The 16,797-nt window shown below is 49.5% G+C and overlaps 4 protein-coding genes across 4 annotated transcripts; 2 read left to right on the forward strand and 2 right to left on the reverse strand.

Moving 5' to 3' along the window:
* Window positions 1-846: 846 nt before the first annotated feature.
* Window positions 847-1,322, reverse strand: CDEST_12924 (uncharacterized protein; the record flags this gene model as incomplete). Its single annotated transcript, XM_062929080.1, has 2 exons — window positions 847-1,134; window positions 1,260-1,322. 2 exons carry the CDS (start codon window positions 1,320-1,322, stop codon window positions 847-849), a joined length of 351 nt encoding a protein of 116 aa, XP_062785131.1.
* A 1,203-nt stretch (window positions 1,323-2,525) lies between these two features.
* On the forward strand, window positions 2,526-3,885 carry CDEST_12925 (Putative O-methyltransferase domain, S-adenosyl-L-methionine-dependent methyltransferase superfamily; the record flags this gene model as incomplete). Its single annotated transcript, XM_062929081.1, has 4 exons — window positions 2,526-2,729; window positions 2,796-3,292; window positions 3,360-3,650; window positions 3,714-3,885. The coding sequence occupies 4 exons, from the start codon at window positions 2,526-2,528 to the stop codon at window positions 3,883-3,885; spliced, it is 1,164 nt and encodes a 387-aa protein (XP_062785132.1).
* Window positions 3,886-12,107: 8,222 nt separating this feature from the next.
* On the forward strand, window positions 12,108-12,990 carry CDEST_12926 (uncharacterized protein). The gene is made up of 3 exons (XM_062929082.1): window positions 12,108-12,226; window positions 12,283-12,431; window positions 12,506-12,990. Exons 1-3 carry the CDS (start codon window positions 12,128-12,130, stop codon window positions 12,834-12,836), a joined length of 579 nt encoding a protein of 192 aa, XP_062785133.1. The 5' UTR covers window positions 12,108-12,127; the 3' UTR covers window positions 12,837-12,990.
* Window positions 12,991-14,722: 1,732 nt separating this feature from the next.
* CDEST_12927 (uncharacterized protein) lies at window positions 14,723-16,054 on the reverse strand (the record flags this gene model as incomplete). Its single annotated transcript, XM_062929083.1, has 4 exons — window positions 14,723-15,089; window positions 15,351-15,405; window positions 15,665-15,882; window positions 15,957-16,054. 4 exons carry the CDS (start codon window positions 16,052-16,054, stop codon window positions 14,723-14,725), a joined length of 738 nt encoding a protein of 245 aa, XP_062785134.1.
* Between the last annotated feature and the right edge of the window lie 743 nt (window positions 16,055-16,797).

The raw sequence follows: 16,797 nt of genomic DNA on the forward strand, positions 1-16,797 counted from the left end.
CCCGGGTTTTCTTGTTGTTGTTCCAGCGCTTAAGGAGTGTGGAACGAGGGACCGCTTCACTTCTGCGAGGTATCCTGAACATTTTTTCTATCTCTATCTCATCCTAAGCACATGTTCCAGGGCGCACCTCAGCACTTCATCTTATTCCAAACACGGCCTCAGTGATCACCAAAGTCATGCTGCTTCTAGGTAGTTTATCTTGTGGATCTGACATCTACGCGGACAACCGGCCCGGGCCGGTCCAAAGATCGATTAGCAACCGTTGGACCCCATCTGTGCGAGCATCTTGGATGTTTATAATGTGATTGGCTGTGTTGATAGGGACGGCTCCACCGGCTCTTTTCGCCTCACCGACGCCCTGCAACATATCCTTCTACTCTAGACAAGCCAGTCCTACTCCTCGTCATTTGGCCTATCGCCGCTCCTTTGATTATCATCCTCGGGGCTCTTGGTATAGATAAAGCCGCCGAGTTCACTGGCCATACCTTCTACCGATCCGGGGTCGGGGGCATGACCACATTCAGGGTCGCCGGGGGAAGCTGACTCGAACTGAAGCCCAATGAGAGCACTCTTTCTTGTGGGAGGCCTCGGAATTTTGCTATCTGAACAAGCTCATCCGTTTCTGACGACTCTTGTTCGAGCCCGAGTTCGATGGTGACGAGGCTTGTGCAGGTTTCCGGACCGTCTCCCTGTCGGTGCAAGTGGAGATATGGAAATGATAGCAGTCGGGTCCGCCGCCCGCCGATTCACCCATGCGCCCTTGAAACATCTTGTGCGCGGGTGTTGTCAATTCACTAGCTTGCGCTCCTCGGGCTGCGTCGCTACGAGAGACTCGCCCTCGCAGAGCTAGAACGCGCGCGTCGATCGTGGCCAGCAGCCGCGCCGCCCCAACCGCATTGGCAATTCAGCTAGCCGCAGGGTAGATGACCGTTCCTCGGACTGAACGTGGCTCCACTGATAAGGTGGGAGATCATTTAGTAACCGGAGCCGGTTTCCGGGACTTCCGGGCTTCTCAGTGCTGTTGACGGAGCCGACGTTGACGTCCGCCCTGCGGACCCACGATTCGCCGACAGCGGCAAGGGCCATCGAGGCATAGATGCAGTCCAGGGTGATCGCAGCTTCAAATAGTGAATCCTACCAAGGAAGTCAAGAGAGGCATGCGGTCCCTCCTCGGAAAGCACATTGGCCCTTGCCTCCTCGGACCGGACCATAGCCTCGACCGACCGGGCGAAGACCACATGGGAAACCGGGTTGCTCACCCGGTTAACTGAGACAAGGTTCTGGTGGCCTGGCAAATAATTTCTGGTGATGCTGTAAAGCATGTACGGCCCCGGCTTTGCCGATTTGAGCTTGATAGGCCAGACGCGCAGGAAGAACCCGTATTACAAGCGGGCCTGATGAGGCCAATGGGATGCTGGAACATTGAGTCTTTTCTTGTATACGATCTATTGACGTTCGACAACAGTGTCGAGAGACGTTACTAGAGCGGGCGGCCAACTGGTAAGTACGTGGTCCACGGCTCTCAGGCTTTTCATGTGGTCGCTAAACAAACTCTTTGACTAGCGAATCGTTTCCGTCCAGTCTACGATAGCCTCAGTTGAGATATTGCGAAAGTGTGCCCAAGAAACTTACCGATGTGTAAGTTCAGAAGGCCGGTAGTCTACCTGTATTCGGCCTGGCTGAGGGTTATCCAAGACTAGACGGTGGATCATCCGAAGTTCTAGCGTTTTATCTATGCTTGTAGGGAAAAAGGCCATGCTATGCTTTTCGATCTAGGGAGGGCGTGCACGTAAAAAAGAAGCATTCCATCCATGAACCATATCCTGCCTGCCAGCGAGTCGGTATTCTGGCTCCAATCTCAGAACCCAGCCTTGCTGGCTCGAACGCAAGCTGACGAATTAATGGCGTTGCTTCGGATTGACCGTGAGACCAACGCAGTCATACTTCGCCTTGTGATGTTCACTTTCACGGTCTCTATCTGGAAGCCGCGTCAGCCAGTACTCTGACTTCGGCCAGAAGCTCACATAAGTCCTTAATTCTTTGCTTCACCTTATAAACCACAGTTTAATACTGCTATCGTAAGGGAAACTTTGGTAGAAACTAGCTACTAGAAGGTTCTATTAGTCTTTTGCCTCTATGCACATGTCCAACGATTAATTTGCACGTTAGAACTGCTGCAAGCCTCGGCCTGACGAGAGGAGAGTTTAATGGAAGGTGTTGAAAAACCATACCGAGAGTGGTATCGAGAACCTGGTAGCCCCCTGCGCACAGCATGCGTGGGAAGAACAATTGCCGAGAACCATATATATATGCCCCTTGTCAGATGACATGGTGCGCCGGATAGGTTAAGGTATATTAAGCTGGTTCTTCGCCCATAAATCAATTTACAGAACATACGCTTCTAGACAGCTCCATACAAAAGGTGATCCCGAAGCTTCAATGCGATCCAAGAGAGTCTCCGACTTACAGAAAATCGCATTCTTTCTTTACCACTCAAGAAGCTCCCCTTAGCAAAACCCGCAGCAATGGCTCTGACTCCCTTGGTTGAAGAGCTCATGGAGAATGCTCGCAAGTACGACAGTTATTTCTCTAATGGCCTACACTTCCCCAGCAGTCGGGGAGCAGATGAAGAGTACGTCGAGGCACGGCAGGCCGTCATAGATGGCGCACAACGTATAAGGCTAGCGTGCATGACGCCCGACCAGCGGCTCAATCAGTACATAACCCGGGTGAGTTCTGTCGGATATAACTACAACCGGAACATCCCAAAGCTGACGTACGCTGTGATTCCACAGGCGTATGACGTCGCCGTGATTCGTGTGTTAAACGACGTAGACATTGCCAACCACGTACCCGACGAAGGCATCACGTTCTCTGCCCTATCGAAGGCTGTAGGAATTCGCGAACGGGTTCTAGTCAAAATCATGCGCACCATTATCTGCCATGGCATCTTCTCCGAGCCCGAGCCCAACTTCGTGAAGCACACCGATGTGTCGCAGCTATTCCGTCTTTCCGGGATCCATTCGTTGTGCAGATTCGCCATTGACACTGTCCTCCCCTCCATGGAGAGGCTTCTCGAGGCCGATGCCAAGTGGAAAGGTTCTCAGGACCCGTCTCACTCTGCCTTCAACATTGCCCATAACTCTACAGGGCCGATGTACAAGTTTCCCAACGAGGCCTGCTTCAGGGCCATCATCAGCCCTGCCGATGCCAAGGGTCTGTCATCGTATCCGTTGTGGCAGGAGATCGACAATCCCGGAGCTCGCTTCGTGGATGTAGGCGGCAACTGCGGGTACGCAGCGCTGGCGATTGCCAAAGCGACGAAAAAACATCACCTTTGTAGTTCAGGACTTGCCTAGCGTCATTGAGACCGCGGAGAAACAGGAGAGGCAGCCTGGGGGCGTGCTAGTGGATCAAGAAGCTGGGCAGCGCCTGAGCCTGAAGCCGTACGACATGTTCTCTGGACCGCAGCCTGTCCGCAACGCCGACGTCTACTTCTACCGTGCCGATTTTCACAACTGGTCGGATTTCAAATGTCAGGAAATCCTGCGGAACATGCTCCCAGCGCTGAAGCCAGGCGCCCACATCGTCATTTGTGACATTGTCCTCCCGAACCGCTGCGATCTAACCTATGATCAGCACTACTGTCGGTAGGTATCATCTTTGGCACATTAAAGGTGGTCACTGTTCAGCTGACTCTGTGAAAAATACAGAATCACCGACCTCGCCATGTATGCACTTCACAGTTCATGGGAACGAAGTGAGACTGAGTGGAAAAGCTTGTTCTCGTCCGTCGATACTGGGTTCCATGTCAAGGAAATATACACCCTATGGCCTGGATCGTATCAAAAGTTTATCCACCTTGTTTGGAGACCTAACTCCTAGTGGACATGTGGGAAGAAGAGAACAGAGCTGTAGGGCTTCTGGAACCTGTCGTGTTTCGAAGGATATCAATGTTTGCTGCGTGAGTGAACGATTGGGCTGTCGATAAGACAGTGAGCTGGCCGGAGAAGAGAAATCCACAAATTCCACTCCAGTACCTCCTTTACTTCAGTGATCCTGGAATTGACCTCGTGTACTCCTCCGGAGCCAAGTGAATGATGGGAAGGGGTCAAAGGACAAGAACGCAATCCAATCGTCCCATGACTAAGTCCCTCTTCAGCTCCGGCGAATCTCATGAATGACTCAATTAAAGCCTTGCTAGCGTGTAGTTAGACACCGGAGCAAACATGTCCAAATGAGCGAAACGAGCAAAAAAGGTGCGGATTATACAACCCCTAAAAAGGTCTTTCCTGTTGAACCTTCGAACATCGAGAGGGCGAAGCTATGGCCGGCCGATGACATCTAAACAGCATTTTGACCCCTTCTGTACAAGAAATGTAAATGCAGTTTCACTAAAAAGCAACAGGGGTGTTAGCAACCTCCGCTGATACTGTCCTTCTATGGTTGGAGGAGCGGGTCTGTCTTAATGTGAAGCTGTTATGGCTTGGAAGCGACCACATGTTGCAATTCAACGGCTTTAAGAGGCTTCATGTCGAAAATGGCTTGAATAAATCTTGCACTTCTTTGACACCTCGGACCAGCGACGTTCCATGTACACACGAGCGAGATGACTGGCTGTGTCGTATCAGCGGTGGTTTGAGTCGAGCTGTAGTCAGTCTGACATCCTGTTTGTGTGGTGACCTCGACTCTGGCCAGCATAGGGTTCAGTCGTACCCGGTGCGACAGGATGTCCTGATGCTGGAGATTGGTGCAGTGTCTCAATGACGTACGTGATCAGGCACTCACTCTCATGACTCGTCCTCCATCACGCATTTTGTATCGACCTCCACACTTTTGAATTGTAATTTCGAGTGTAGGAAAATCTACGCAACCGGAGCCACTTACCCGTTACAGTAACCTCTGCGAGACAACCCTGAGCTTATATCCACCTGAATTCTCATAGACACTCAACTCGTTTCGTGGATCTTTATGCCTAGCATCCTAGTTAGCGTCAAAAGCTCTGGCTTGGCAGGGTGTAAGCAATCTCACGACCTGCCGAGCCAGGGAAAGGTGCGGTTCACCCGGCGCTACTCCGCTGGCAAGATATCCTGTCGACCCTCTGGTCAAGGTCTCAAGGCGCACCTCCAGCTTAATGCCCTCCAGAGGGAGACATGGCTACTCTACAGGTCTAGATCGGGAGCAAAAGATTTTGGAGATGCACCACACTTCGCTCAGCAGCAGTACTTCTAGCGACTGAGGCACTTAATCGCGTATTTGCGTGTCTACAAGGGCCAGGTTCGTTGGCCTAACCTTGCAGGCTCCCTAGTAAAAAGATGAAGACTTACCATACACTATATGAATCGGTTTGTGTCTAGCGTAAACCTAAGTATAAACCGTCCATTTACAATTGCAGGCCACACACCCAAAACAATAAACTGAATTTTATTTTTAATTTTAACTCTAATCCTAATTACTAAACCTTACTACTAACCCTATTCCGAGTCGGCAAGATTAGCCACCTGGAAGAGCACAGATTCATATTAGTTTGATAGCGAGAAAAAGAATTATTGCTAGTGATAGGCTCCGCAGTAAAACAGTAGTTGTGAGAAGCCAGTGCAATTCAGCAGGACCATATAAGCCAAATTTGCATTTGGGTTACGCAGGAACTTAATGTTATAGCTCTAAACAAGGAAAGGATTGTGTTGTTCTGGGCGGCAAAGAAGGCCTGAACACGAAGCTCCATCATGACTCCGACTGAGGGGGTATGATATAGTGATCAAAGATCGCGGTGGACTACTCTCGAGTGGCCAGAGAAAAATGGTAACGATCGTTAGTTTAATCGTATCTGGCCATGGGATTAACTCTGTTATTGTGCTCGCTCATGTTTATTCTATTCATTTCCTACTATCTGCGGATACGCGCATGATTCGTGAAGGCAATCAAACATACAGATTGCTTTGTTTCCTACAGCTGATCCGTGAGCAGCCGATCTTCTGTAACCTCTGACACGCGACTACCCAGACGCCGCAAAATCACTTTTACTTCACGCTCAACATAAAATTCCCTATCTCCAGAGCTCAAACCTTCTGCGAGTTCCAGTAACGCCCCATTCTCCCGTGCTCTCCACACACGTAGCAAGCTGCACTGCCCAAGGAGACGGTGGTAGAAATCGGTCAACAAGATTTTAGTCTTGGCGTCCATTTCCGAATTAAAGCCATATTCGGCAAGGGCTTCTTTCATTCCATGAAACTTTTCCGTCGTTATAGTTGCGCCAGCCAAAGACACCAATCTGAGGTAATGATTTAGTCGCCAGATGGAGGGCCGGGACTCGTCGTCATTTCGGTACGAGAGAAACTCCGACATGGTCGTCAGGCGCAATTCTATGACCGCAGACTTTTCTTTGTTGATAGCGATGCCGTGCCTTTCCATCAGGCTTTCCAGGTTACCGTGGAGCCACGCGTGCCAGAACTCTCCAAAAGAGCAGGTAGGTGACTTCGGGCCTTTTCGTTCGAGCGTCACACCCAACTCCTTGTGGTATTCTTCTCGGGTCTTATCACCTCCAACAAGTCTTGAGTACACAGCAGCGAGAAGACCATCCTCAAAGTCGTCGCGGCAGGTACAGAAGCCAAATTGATACCAGATATCCAGCCCATCCGCTGGATGTGGATACACAGCTTGCAATGCTAGGGCATAGAATATGAAGCAAACCAACTTGTCTGGCGGCTGCAATTCCCTGAGGTCTTGAATTCCGCGGTCCTCGGATGACAGATGTGGTCTCGCTGCTTCGATGGCTCGGTGAAAGAGATCTTCTTGTTTTGTTGAAGAGTAAGAAGGATCCAGCACATGTTGGTTTCGCTGAAACCACACACAATACGACCCTCTTCGGCCCTCCGGCCTCTGAGTGAAACGCTCATGGATCTTGGCCGTTAGCTTGCCTTCCATTCTCCATGAATGTAGTTTTCGAGCCGTGACTTCAAAATCTTCAGTCTTGATCAGGCCTTGGTATAGCCCAAGTAGAAAAGACTCCTCGTTCTGAGTTCGGCAGCGATTGAAGCCAAAGTCGTCCCTGAGATCCGCAAACTCGTACTCTGGAATACGATCCATATACACAAATTCCATAAGTCGATCAGCTGTTGTCATCTCGCGATCACAGCATTTCGCAAGATGCCAACTAGACATGTCATCTTGGCAACTCTGACTGCAAAACAGTCCCAATCCACACAGAGAGCACAAGCGCGTCGTGGAGCGTCCACAGACTTCGCATTCTTCCTCCTCCCTTTCAGAGTGTCCAAAAACGGCAGATCCTGGACTTTCCAATCGGCTTTCGGTCTCTGGCGGCTCAATAATGTCATTGCTTTCCAACCCCTCATCGTGAACTTGGTCGCCGGAGTTGTATATCGAGCTGCTCGCTTTCCGATCGTTATATAGGTGCTGGTGAACAAGTCGTGCTATGTTGAGACTGCTAAATTTTCTTAACACCATGGGAATTCGTGTGTCTCCTACTGTGGACTCTCTCGCAAGTTCCAAAGATCTAGTGAAAGGGGTACGGAGTAAGGTCCTCATGTCGTCTTCCACTCGCTGGAGGGTCGTGGCAATTTTGAGCACCTCGTTTCCTGGAACTGTTGAGACTTCCGGCATAGTCCAGAGATCATAAACCTTACCATGACATCCTCTGGTCGTAATCCCCCCATACGCCTTGACGAATTTCCCGCATAGAAAGCAACTCCGCTTGCTGCATCCGATATATCCAAACACACGGCCACCCATGCAATTGTGCCTCGACGTCGCCAACACCAATTGCGTCTCTGCATGGACCTGACAAGTTGGAGCTTGCAGCTTTGAGTATTTAGCTTGTAGCTTGACCTTCGTCCATTGAGGGCCCAGAATGGACTTGACTGTCTCCTCATCGAAACTGAAACCAAGAGACGATATGACCTTTTCAGTAGACCAATGGTCCAAGTCTTGAGGCGGCCCACTTGAGTTGACTACAGGCGCTTCTAGGGGCACGATACGCACGTCTTTAAAGTTCGACAGTGCATCTGAGGCTATCAAAATTGTCTCAAAGCACCTGTGTACCCGAGCGAGGAAGCCCAACTGGCGCCGAAGCTGTCGCGTCTTATCTAAATCGTCCGTGACTTTGAGAAAGTCGGTCTCGTCGTAGGATTCCAAGATTAAAACGGCTGTACGAACCGCTAGATCATTTCTTTCAAGATTCGTGCGTGTGCCGTTGTCGTCATCCAAGAATTTTGACAATTGTTGCAATTCTTTTGTCAGGGGAAGGTCATCTCCGTCGATTTTGCTGTCGCAACCAAGACAATCTTGTCTAAGAAGTTGCTCCAGGCAAGTCAGATAGTATTGGATTCGCGGCTCGTAAGTCTCCAGGATCGACACCCATAGTTCTCTCGCCGTGTTTTCTCTGCCTTGACTAGAATCCACTGATATTCGTTGTTAACGCCGCGCCACGCCACTTTGTTGGATGATAGCAGGATAGTCCACGAACCTGACATGTTCAACAGTCGAACTGTAGCCTCCAAGTTTTTCAGAAAGAGAAAGAGGGTAGACCTTTTGTCAATGCCCATGTTCTTCGCCACCAACACGTCCACTCTGTCGGGCCATTCGATCATCAGTGTCCCAGAAACGTGTCGTCCGTCTTTGACATTCGCGACCAGCTCAGCCAGACGATCCAGGAAGGCCCTTTTAATTCTGTCCTCATTCCCTTCAAATAGCTTAGCGGGAGCTGTAGAGTCATGTTCTTCTCCAGCGTCTTCGTCAGATTGCTCGTCGTCTACCAGAAAGATGTTTGAATCCTCGGGTTTCTCAGCCTGTCCGCCACTTCTGAGCCGAAGAAATTTTGCGTAAGCCTGGAATCGCGCTTTGTTAAGCATCAGGGGGGCACAGTGGACCGATTCGGACATCGTGAACGGCTTTGACAACAAGGGAGAAAAGGTTGCTTCGTTGTTTAGGATATGTTCACCTCGATTTCTCGTTCTGTGAGTCATTCATCCATCGCGTAGGAGAGAGATTACGGAACAGTAATACCCCGCTCGAAGTATCTCGGGTGACACAATCCCCTATCAATATTCACAACGTGGTAGCCTCACACCCAATCGCTTCAAGGTCCTGCCGACCCGGCTCAGCTCATAGCCGATACAAGCACACTTATCTATATTCGTTGGTTCTGGCGTTTGTGACTATATTGAGCACTTGCTTCCTACCAGACACACTTCCTGCATATGTGCCGTAATTAGCCTTCATGCACTGCAATTGCAACTGCAATGCACCAACCGGGTCCGAGTTCTCAGGTCACGCGACGGTGGACAGAAGATGTGAGAAAATGTAGGTACAACACAGTGTGCGGCAGAGGAAAGGAGGAAAGCCATGATATATGCTCACTGACTGGGATGCAAGGCGATGGGTCAAATCGCCCTAAGGAGGCCCACTAGTTGGGACTTCGTAGGTAGGAAAGGAAGTACGATCTGCCACCTCCATTCCAGAGTGCCCGCTGAATACTAACTACCTCGGACTACTAGTTCACATCTCAAGCGGAAAAGTACGATCTGCCCCTCACCCTCACACCTATCTGCAGGCCGCACGTCTAGATTCGGTGGAGTGCTGCAATTGCTGCAAAGTCAAGTAGGACGTAGGTACTGCAACGCAAATGGCAACAAACCACTGGCGCAGTTGATTTAGGGGTCGCTTTTACTTTTGTCCGCTGTTAAGAACCTAGTTTTGGACATGTTCTTTTTGGCGATGTGAATTGGAGATCGTAAGCTGAGCTGAGGGTGTTGATGATTCTTGAATTTGAAGGGACCAATGCTTGGACAAAGACTTGGAGGATAGAATGAAGCGAGAGTATCGAAGAAGGAATAGAAAACGTAGCCCGACGAGTATGCATCGCGGTCGTCAGTCTTTTTTTCAAGTTTGGCTTGACGGAATAGGGAAAAGATTGGAAACGCTGGCAAGGGTGGGAAACGAACGCAAAGGTCAGCGGACTGAAGTCACCCTTGCAGCTTAAAAAGGTGCTCTCTTGGATTATTTTGCGGTTCGTTTCCGTCAGCTAGGTTGGACCCGGACACGGAGGTAACTGTAGATAATTCGCATTGTGCGGGGAGTGAAAAGGGCCGAGTTCAAAGGTGGAGTTTCGGAACCGGCCCCACCTAGGCGGCAGACCGGAGACGAAGGTGCAGCCGGGGCTCCGAGCATGGCAAGGCACGCTGTATGGATGTCAAAATAGACTTCCTTCGTGGAGCAGTTAATTTCGAGGACTGAATAGAGGTAATTCTTGGGGTTGATGTCCCGCGTGGAAAGATGATGCGCCTGAAAAAGGCGTCGCATAGGCTAAACCAGACCCCAAGAGCGTGATACGCTAGGCTGTTGACTACAATGGAAGACCTTGCTTTAGACCAGCTGCTTACCATCCATGTGCCTTTGCCCACAAGGAGTGTTACTTATCGTCGCCATTCGGGCTGAGTATCAGTTGACTCAAAGACAAGTAGGTTGCAACAGAGTATCCTTAGCAGTAAGATGCCACTCTTCAGCAGGACCGACAGATGGGAGCACATGTACCCCTGAACCAAGTGACTTCAGCTCTAAGAATAAAACACTTCCAGATACTTGATTTCATTAAAATTCAACTATGGCAATCAGCATTGGCATCCAGCAGCCCGGCATGGCCGGACATACGGGCGCATAAGATCGGATCCACAAATCCGCACGGACTGGATCCCTGCCAGCCCGGCGTCACCGACCAGCATCACAGCCTGGCATCGGAGCTGTCCGTCTACTTTGAAGACAATCAACAGGGCAGGCTACTGGGACATTCGAGCATTGCTTTTCTTCTCTTAGAAACCAAAAAACAAAGTAAGTACCTATCTACTAAGCCTGTTGAAAATGGCGCCTGGGCGTAGCCCTCCCCAATAGGAACTATGCCTATATCTAGGTTCTTCTTAGTCAACTTCTGATAATCTAAGCGTGAGTTGGATTGTTGGAAATTAACTGTGTTTATTGAAGCGTCTTGGTGCGCTCCAAACTGAGGAAGCACTGCTATTCAGACCTACGGCAGAACAGGAGGGGGTTTTTGAAAGCCAATTTAGTGTTCCAGGCTTGCGGGGTCCGACCTGTCTCAATCGCATGTTGAGATGCACCAAGCTGACCAAACTCACTGCTATCCATCGCACTTATGAATATTGGCAGCACTATATACACCACATTGTCCATAACATACCCATTCGCGCCTTTATTAGCGTCCAAAGCTAAACTTTTAGCTTTGGCAGTCAAACACTTAGTTGTCTCCAAAGGCACATTATAGTGAAACACATAGGACGGCAATCATACACAGTCGTATAGTCACACCTAACTCCTGAAGTTCGTTGTGAAAAGAGGACCTAAGATCCTGCCTCCCAATCTTTGCCCAGGTCAAAATGACTCAGTTTCCAGGATTGAGTTCTTCGGGGTTTGGGGAAACATTTCGGGGGTGTACCTCTCATCGCTCGCTTTCGCTTTCAGTACGACAGTACCATTGCTCTTTGCAAAGGTCGACGTCGCCTGAGGGAAATAAACAAATCATCTGGATTAGTCCGCCCTATCATTCTGGAATGTTCCAGCTTGATGGCGTTGTCGTCCTGAAGGAAATAAACAAATCATCTGGATTACTCCGCCCTATCATTCTGGACTGTTCCGGCTTGGGTTAACCTGGCTTTTTTGTCGGGATTACTGTTTCTTGGCCGATTGCACCTGATGCTCATGGAGAAGTGATGTCTTGCAGCCTAACCAATTAAATCGACCTACTCACAGACGGCAGTCTAAAGTCAAGGTACTTTTACATCCCTGAAAATTATTTTGGCTCCGCAAAAGAGTAGCTTTAATTTCAAATCATTTCTTTCATGAAACTCTTTTTCGCTTTATTCTAATAAATTGGCTAATCAAACTTTGAACTTCCTACAAGCTGAAGTGCGTCTTAAGCGTAAATTGATGCTGGGATATGAATGAACTGCAATGTGGTGTAGGTATTTGCTGCAGGTCTAATTGCTCCTTAGGTAGCAAAACTACAAATACCGCGCATCCTTCTTTTACGATTATTGATCCTAAGTCCAGCTCTAGATTTGTTATTCGCGTTTAGATTGTTTCCTAAATACTGCAGCTAGGCATGCGTTTAATCAGCATAAAGCACCTGGTAATTCTTATTGGCCTCGCCAATCTCACACTAGGTGCCAAAATACTCATTGGCTACCGAAGAGTGCATAAGGTTAGTAGGCAAAATCCCCGGGTTGCAAACTATTAACCTAACTAATCACTTAATAGAATGAAGCCGAAATAATCAACGATCTTGGGAACATCTTTCGTGACCCTACGTTTGACGATCGTGCCAACCGCGATGATAAAGCCCAGATTGGCAATGGTGTTTACCTCTCTATGAAACGAGACGGCTACGATGCTCTGCCGAGCCACTGGTATGTAGTGCAAAGAAATCCTGCGGGGACCAAGTAAAATGGAAGTCCATCAAGTATGCTAATATGTTGTATAGGTGGTGTTACGTCGAGGCGGAGATGGGTCCACTCGCTAGGACGCCAAAAGTCTGGATCAGTAAGTTCATGTGGGATAAACGTGAGACCAACATCGAAGCCTACGTACAGGCTCGTCTGGAGGATGGGGAATCCGCCGATTCAGCCATACGAATGTCCGAAACCAAAAACTTCCCCAAAGGCACTATTCAGATGCTAATACCGACCTGGATGGTTCGTCGTAACATTCTGAAAACTTCTGCACATTGTTATGCAAATGCACAAAACTTGCCTTATCGAGGCGCTGTTTCGTTCGACGATTGGGGTAATTACCGTAATAGAAAACCTACCTAGGATGTATCTAATCTATCAAAATCAAAGGCACATATACTAGCTTTTAGTCCAGATAAGTCATACAAAGGGGACATCTTGGTGCATGGAAACGACGCTCTATAGTGTGCGATTGATGGACCTGTTCATGGAGCCTGGCAGGCAGAACGTAATTAGTGGGAGGAGATTTGTCTAGTAGGGAATCGTACACTGACTTCTGTCGTTTACAGCAAGTAATTTCGACTCATTTCCACATTCAAGGTATGATCGCCATTAAGTTAGTGGTCAAATAGAATTATGAGGTAAATAGAACCAGTGAGAAATGCAGTTTGTTGTGTTCTTTGTCAGGTAATGATGACCTGGGGACCTCCGCTTGGAAGCCAGAGGCAGTGAATTTAATGATGATGTTGGAGGATCTGATCTGTTTGGCGCGCCTTTCTCAGTGATACCTAAAAGATTAAAGCTCAAACTGGACAGCGATAAGGGTAAAGACAGCGAAGAAGATACAAGAGCCCAGAAGGGGGACTGGATCAAGATGTTGTATTTCAGCTTGAATGAAAGCTACTACCAGGACACAGGTTCGTAAGATTCCTTTAATATCCTCTCACTAGAGTGGCCAATCATCTCTGACCCATCGGGCCACGACCTGCCGAACTCCGGTGGGTCGAGAACGCTGGTGCAGCAAACATCGAATCAACACCAAAAGGCCCCCGGAGCCCGATACAGCGCGCTCGGCGACTCGCCCGGGTATTTCAATGACCGGATTTGTTTGTCCTTAAGCACACCCAGCTGTGAAACCCTACCCTGCTTCTTCAAATAGAACAGAAAGAAGACATAGCTAAAGTAGACGGTTGAGACGAACCCTCCGCACCGTTGCGAGAAATCAACCAGCAACCATCTCAATTATTATGTTCGCTCCCACTTGTCCTCACACACATACGTTTGTCAGCAATTGCCACGCATGCACTCTCACCCATAAACTCACTCCTGACCGCCTTGGTTGTAAGTCTTGGCGCAGCAGGAACACCAGAACGTCCTCAATGCAATGATAAAAGGATGAGACTGCGGAAAGTAAGAATCAGATCACGAGCCTTTGAATCTATAGTGATGCAGCGATAATTTCCAAGGCGAACTCTGTTGGTTCCTTATTTCAGAGGCCAAAACGTTCTCACGTCGAAATATAACGGGGACCCGTCCTGACTCCCGCGTTTACCTGAGGGACAATAGCCATACCGAAACAGCCCCAGTACGAACATATACCAACCCTAAGCAACCAACATAACACTCTCGCCTGCGGTTCCATTCGCAGGCACGGGTCTATTTTAGTGAAGTTTACGAAACTTCAAGGCTACACCCCATGCATTCTGTCCATCGTTTTCGGTTCAAGTCTCGGAGTCGCTCAAGCGCAACCTCTATGAACGCCCTTGTATTCGCCACGTTGCCGTGTTGACCAGTCAACTTGGCGACGGAAGGCCCTTCCACAAAGTCAACGAGATCATGTGTCGTCTCGTGGGCCGTTGCCTTGGCCAGTTGCAAGGGTAAGCTGGTCCAACTGACTCAAGGTAGTGCCCGCAGCAGGGGTCGCCCCAGACACCGGAACTCTGGTAGTGGCCGAAGGGAATCAAGAACAAGCAATTGCTAATCAGTCACAGTTGCTCCAAGTTAATTAAGTGACTAGTATGTAGCGCCACAACCCCCGTGTGGCTGGCTCATCTGAAAGGTCGCAGAGGGCGGCTCTGAAAAAGCCAAAAGCAAACACATAGATACCGCAGTTGCTGGTCTCGGGCTAACGGTTGCTAAGACAAGTAATGGCCAACCGAAAGGAGCGTAGCGTCTTGGGAAGGAAGTATTCGATGAAGACATCACCCAGCCGCCGAGCCGACTTTGTAGATCCAGCCATGTATAGGGCGTCACTCAGCTTGATCGAGGCAGCGACACATCCGCAGTGTTCCACGACGCATAGCACCAATTGGTTGTTGCAGAAAGACGGTCTTGATCCCAATTATGGAGAGGAGAATCGCCACGCGAGGAGTGTAATCTTCCTGCGTCATCCTCTCCACCTCGGTCAAGTCGACGAAGCAGATCTCGGGGAACTTGAGCTGGCATATGGTATCAAGGGCCGAGTTCTGCAGCTCTCCCAGTCCCCTCGTATTTTGCAGCAGAATGGTCCTTGTTTCTTCATCCGTGATGAGAGTCGGTGGTGGTTTGAGCCGCGATTCCTTCAGTACAGGTTGTGCGGCGTTCATCTCGGACGATGCAGGAACGTGCATTGATCTTCTGTGGGAGACGTCAACTTCGGTGAGGTGTTGTGGTTGTCCTCGTCGCCAAGACTCACATGTGTCAAGGGAAGAGGCCTGCGGGAGGGAGGTCTTTTCAGCACTGCCGTCAGCCCCGGATTCCGAGTCGTCCAGTTGATCGGAGAAATAGTTGGTTTGAGGGAATAGAATGCTTTTATGGAACAGGCCGGACATAAGTGACAGCGGTGGCAAATCCTTGTCTTGGTCAACGGCCGGAATCCCATCGCAACTGGCGTCCTACAGCTTTGCTGCCTCGATTTCTTCGGTGAGGGCTTTGTACTCATCGAGGTTCCGGCCTACATGTGTGTTGTTTGACGCGCTTGTGCAGGCTGGCAGTTCAACTGCGCTGGGCTCTTCTTCTTCTTGGTCATAGACAGCGATCTCGTCACCAGTTCATTTAAGAGAATATCAAATGGGAATCACTTTCTTGGCGTCCATCCGTTGAACACGATTGTCATTGTTGTATTCCATAGCCGGCGAACAGAGGCTCTGTCGACAAGAATGGCCAGAAAGGTGATCCAGTCGGTGTTGATGTTGGCAAGGTCGGGCAAAGACTTAAGAAAGATCCGCCCCGCTTCCTTTCGAAATCGTTGCCGGTGTAGAAGGGAAGTAGCTTGAGATGGATGTTCCAGGTGACGCTGGTTTTGCGCGGCTTTCTGACGGTGGCCCTTCCGGAAACGAAGAAGGACTTGTCTGAGAGGATACGCAGGATAGCACTGAGGAAGGTGGCGGGCAGGTGGGTGCGTACGGTGGAGGGATCCCGATGTGGCGGACTGGCGTTGAGGAAAAGTTTGATGCCTTTCAAACGACCATGGGCTTGTTCGACTTGCACGACGAGCAATCCTACCAGGTTTTGGGGAAGACATTTGGGTGATTGTTGGGAACCGCGAGGGTGCCGCCAAAGAAACCGAAACCAATGGCCAAGAAGTGACTTGCGTGGCTCATGGCACTGGAATGACACGTTGAGAGAAGGGCAACGGGGGACAAGACAGGAGGCAGGAAAGGAGTGATGGTGGTGAGATTGAACCACTCCAGCATCGAGCCGCCGTTGACACAGTACCTAACTAGGGGCATAGAACTTTAGCCTAGTACCCTGCACGAATAGTAAGTTGTATGAAACCTTGGCAGTAGGGAGGAACACTAGATGTGGAACGTGACTAAGGAATTAAGCTTGGCAGAGGTTGCGCGAAGTCCGAACTTATTGCTATGACCTGATTTATATGGAGCAATGACCTTATCTCACGAAGTTAATGAGTGTTAAAAGTAGTAGTCACAAGTCGCGTGTTGTCCCAAATGATTTCTGTCAGCTGATTATTGTGGAACAAAAACCTTAATCAACGTAGCTAGTAAATGTTCACAAGAGACCCATTGCGGGACGGTCCTCAGGCAATGTCATGAGCATATTTTTAGCCACCCAAAATTAAAAATTTCCATGACTAGAACATTTTATCCTAGGAACGGTTGCGAAGGGTACTGCGCGTAGTGCTCCAATTCGCAATCTTATTTGTTGAATTAGAGGCAATAACGCTTGACCCTTACTGGGCCCCTAACTAACGGGCTGAGTTGTCGACAAATTGGAGGCAATGACGCACACGAAGGGAGGCCCTTGGAGGCCCTTGGAGATAGGCCTTACCGGCTGGCTTGGTCGGCCGCTTGGCAGCAACGAGGAGTTTCTACCGCAGGCTTCG

Source organism: Colletotrichum destructivum, chromosome 8 (genome assembly GCF_034447905.1).
Source record: "Colletotrichum destructivum chromosome 8, complete sequence".
Lineage (NCBI taxonomy): Eukaryota > Fungi > Ascomycota > Sordariomycetes > Glomerellales > Glomerellaceae > Colletotrichum > Colletotrichum destructivum.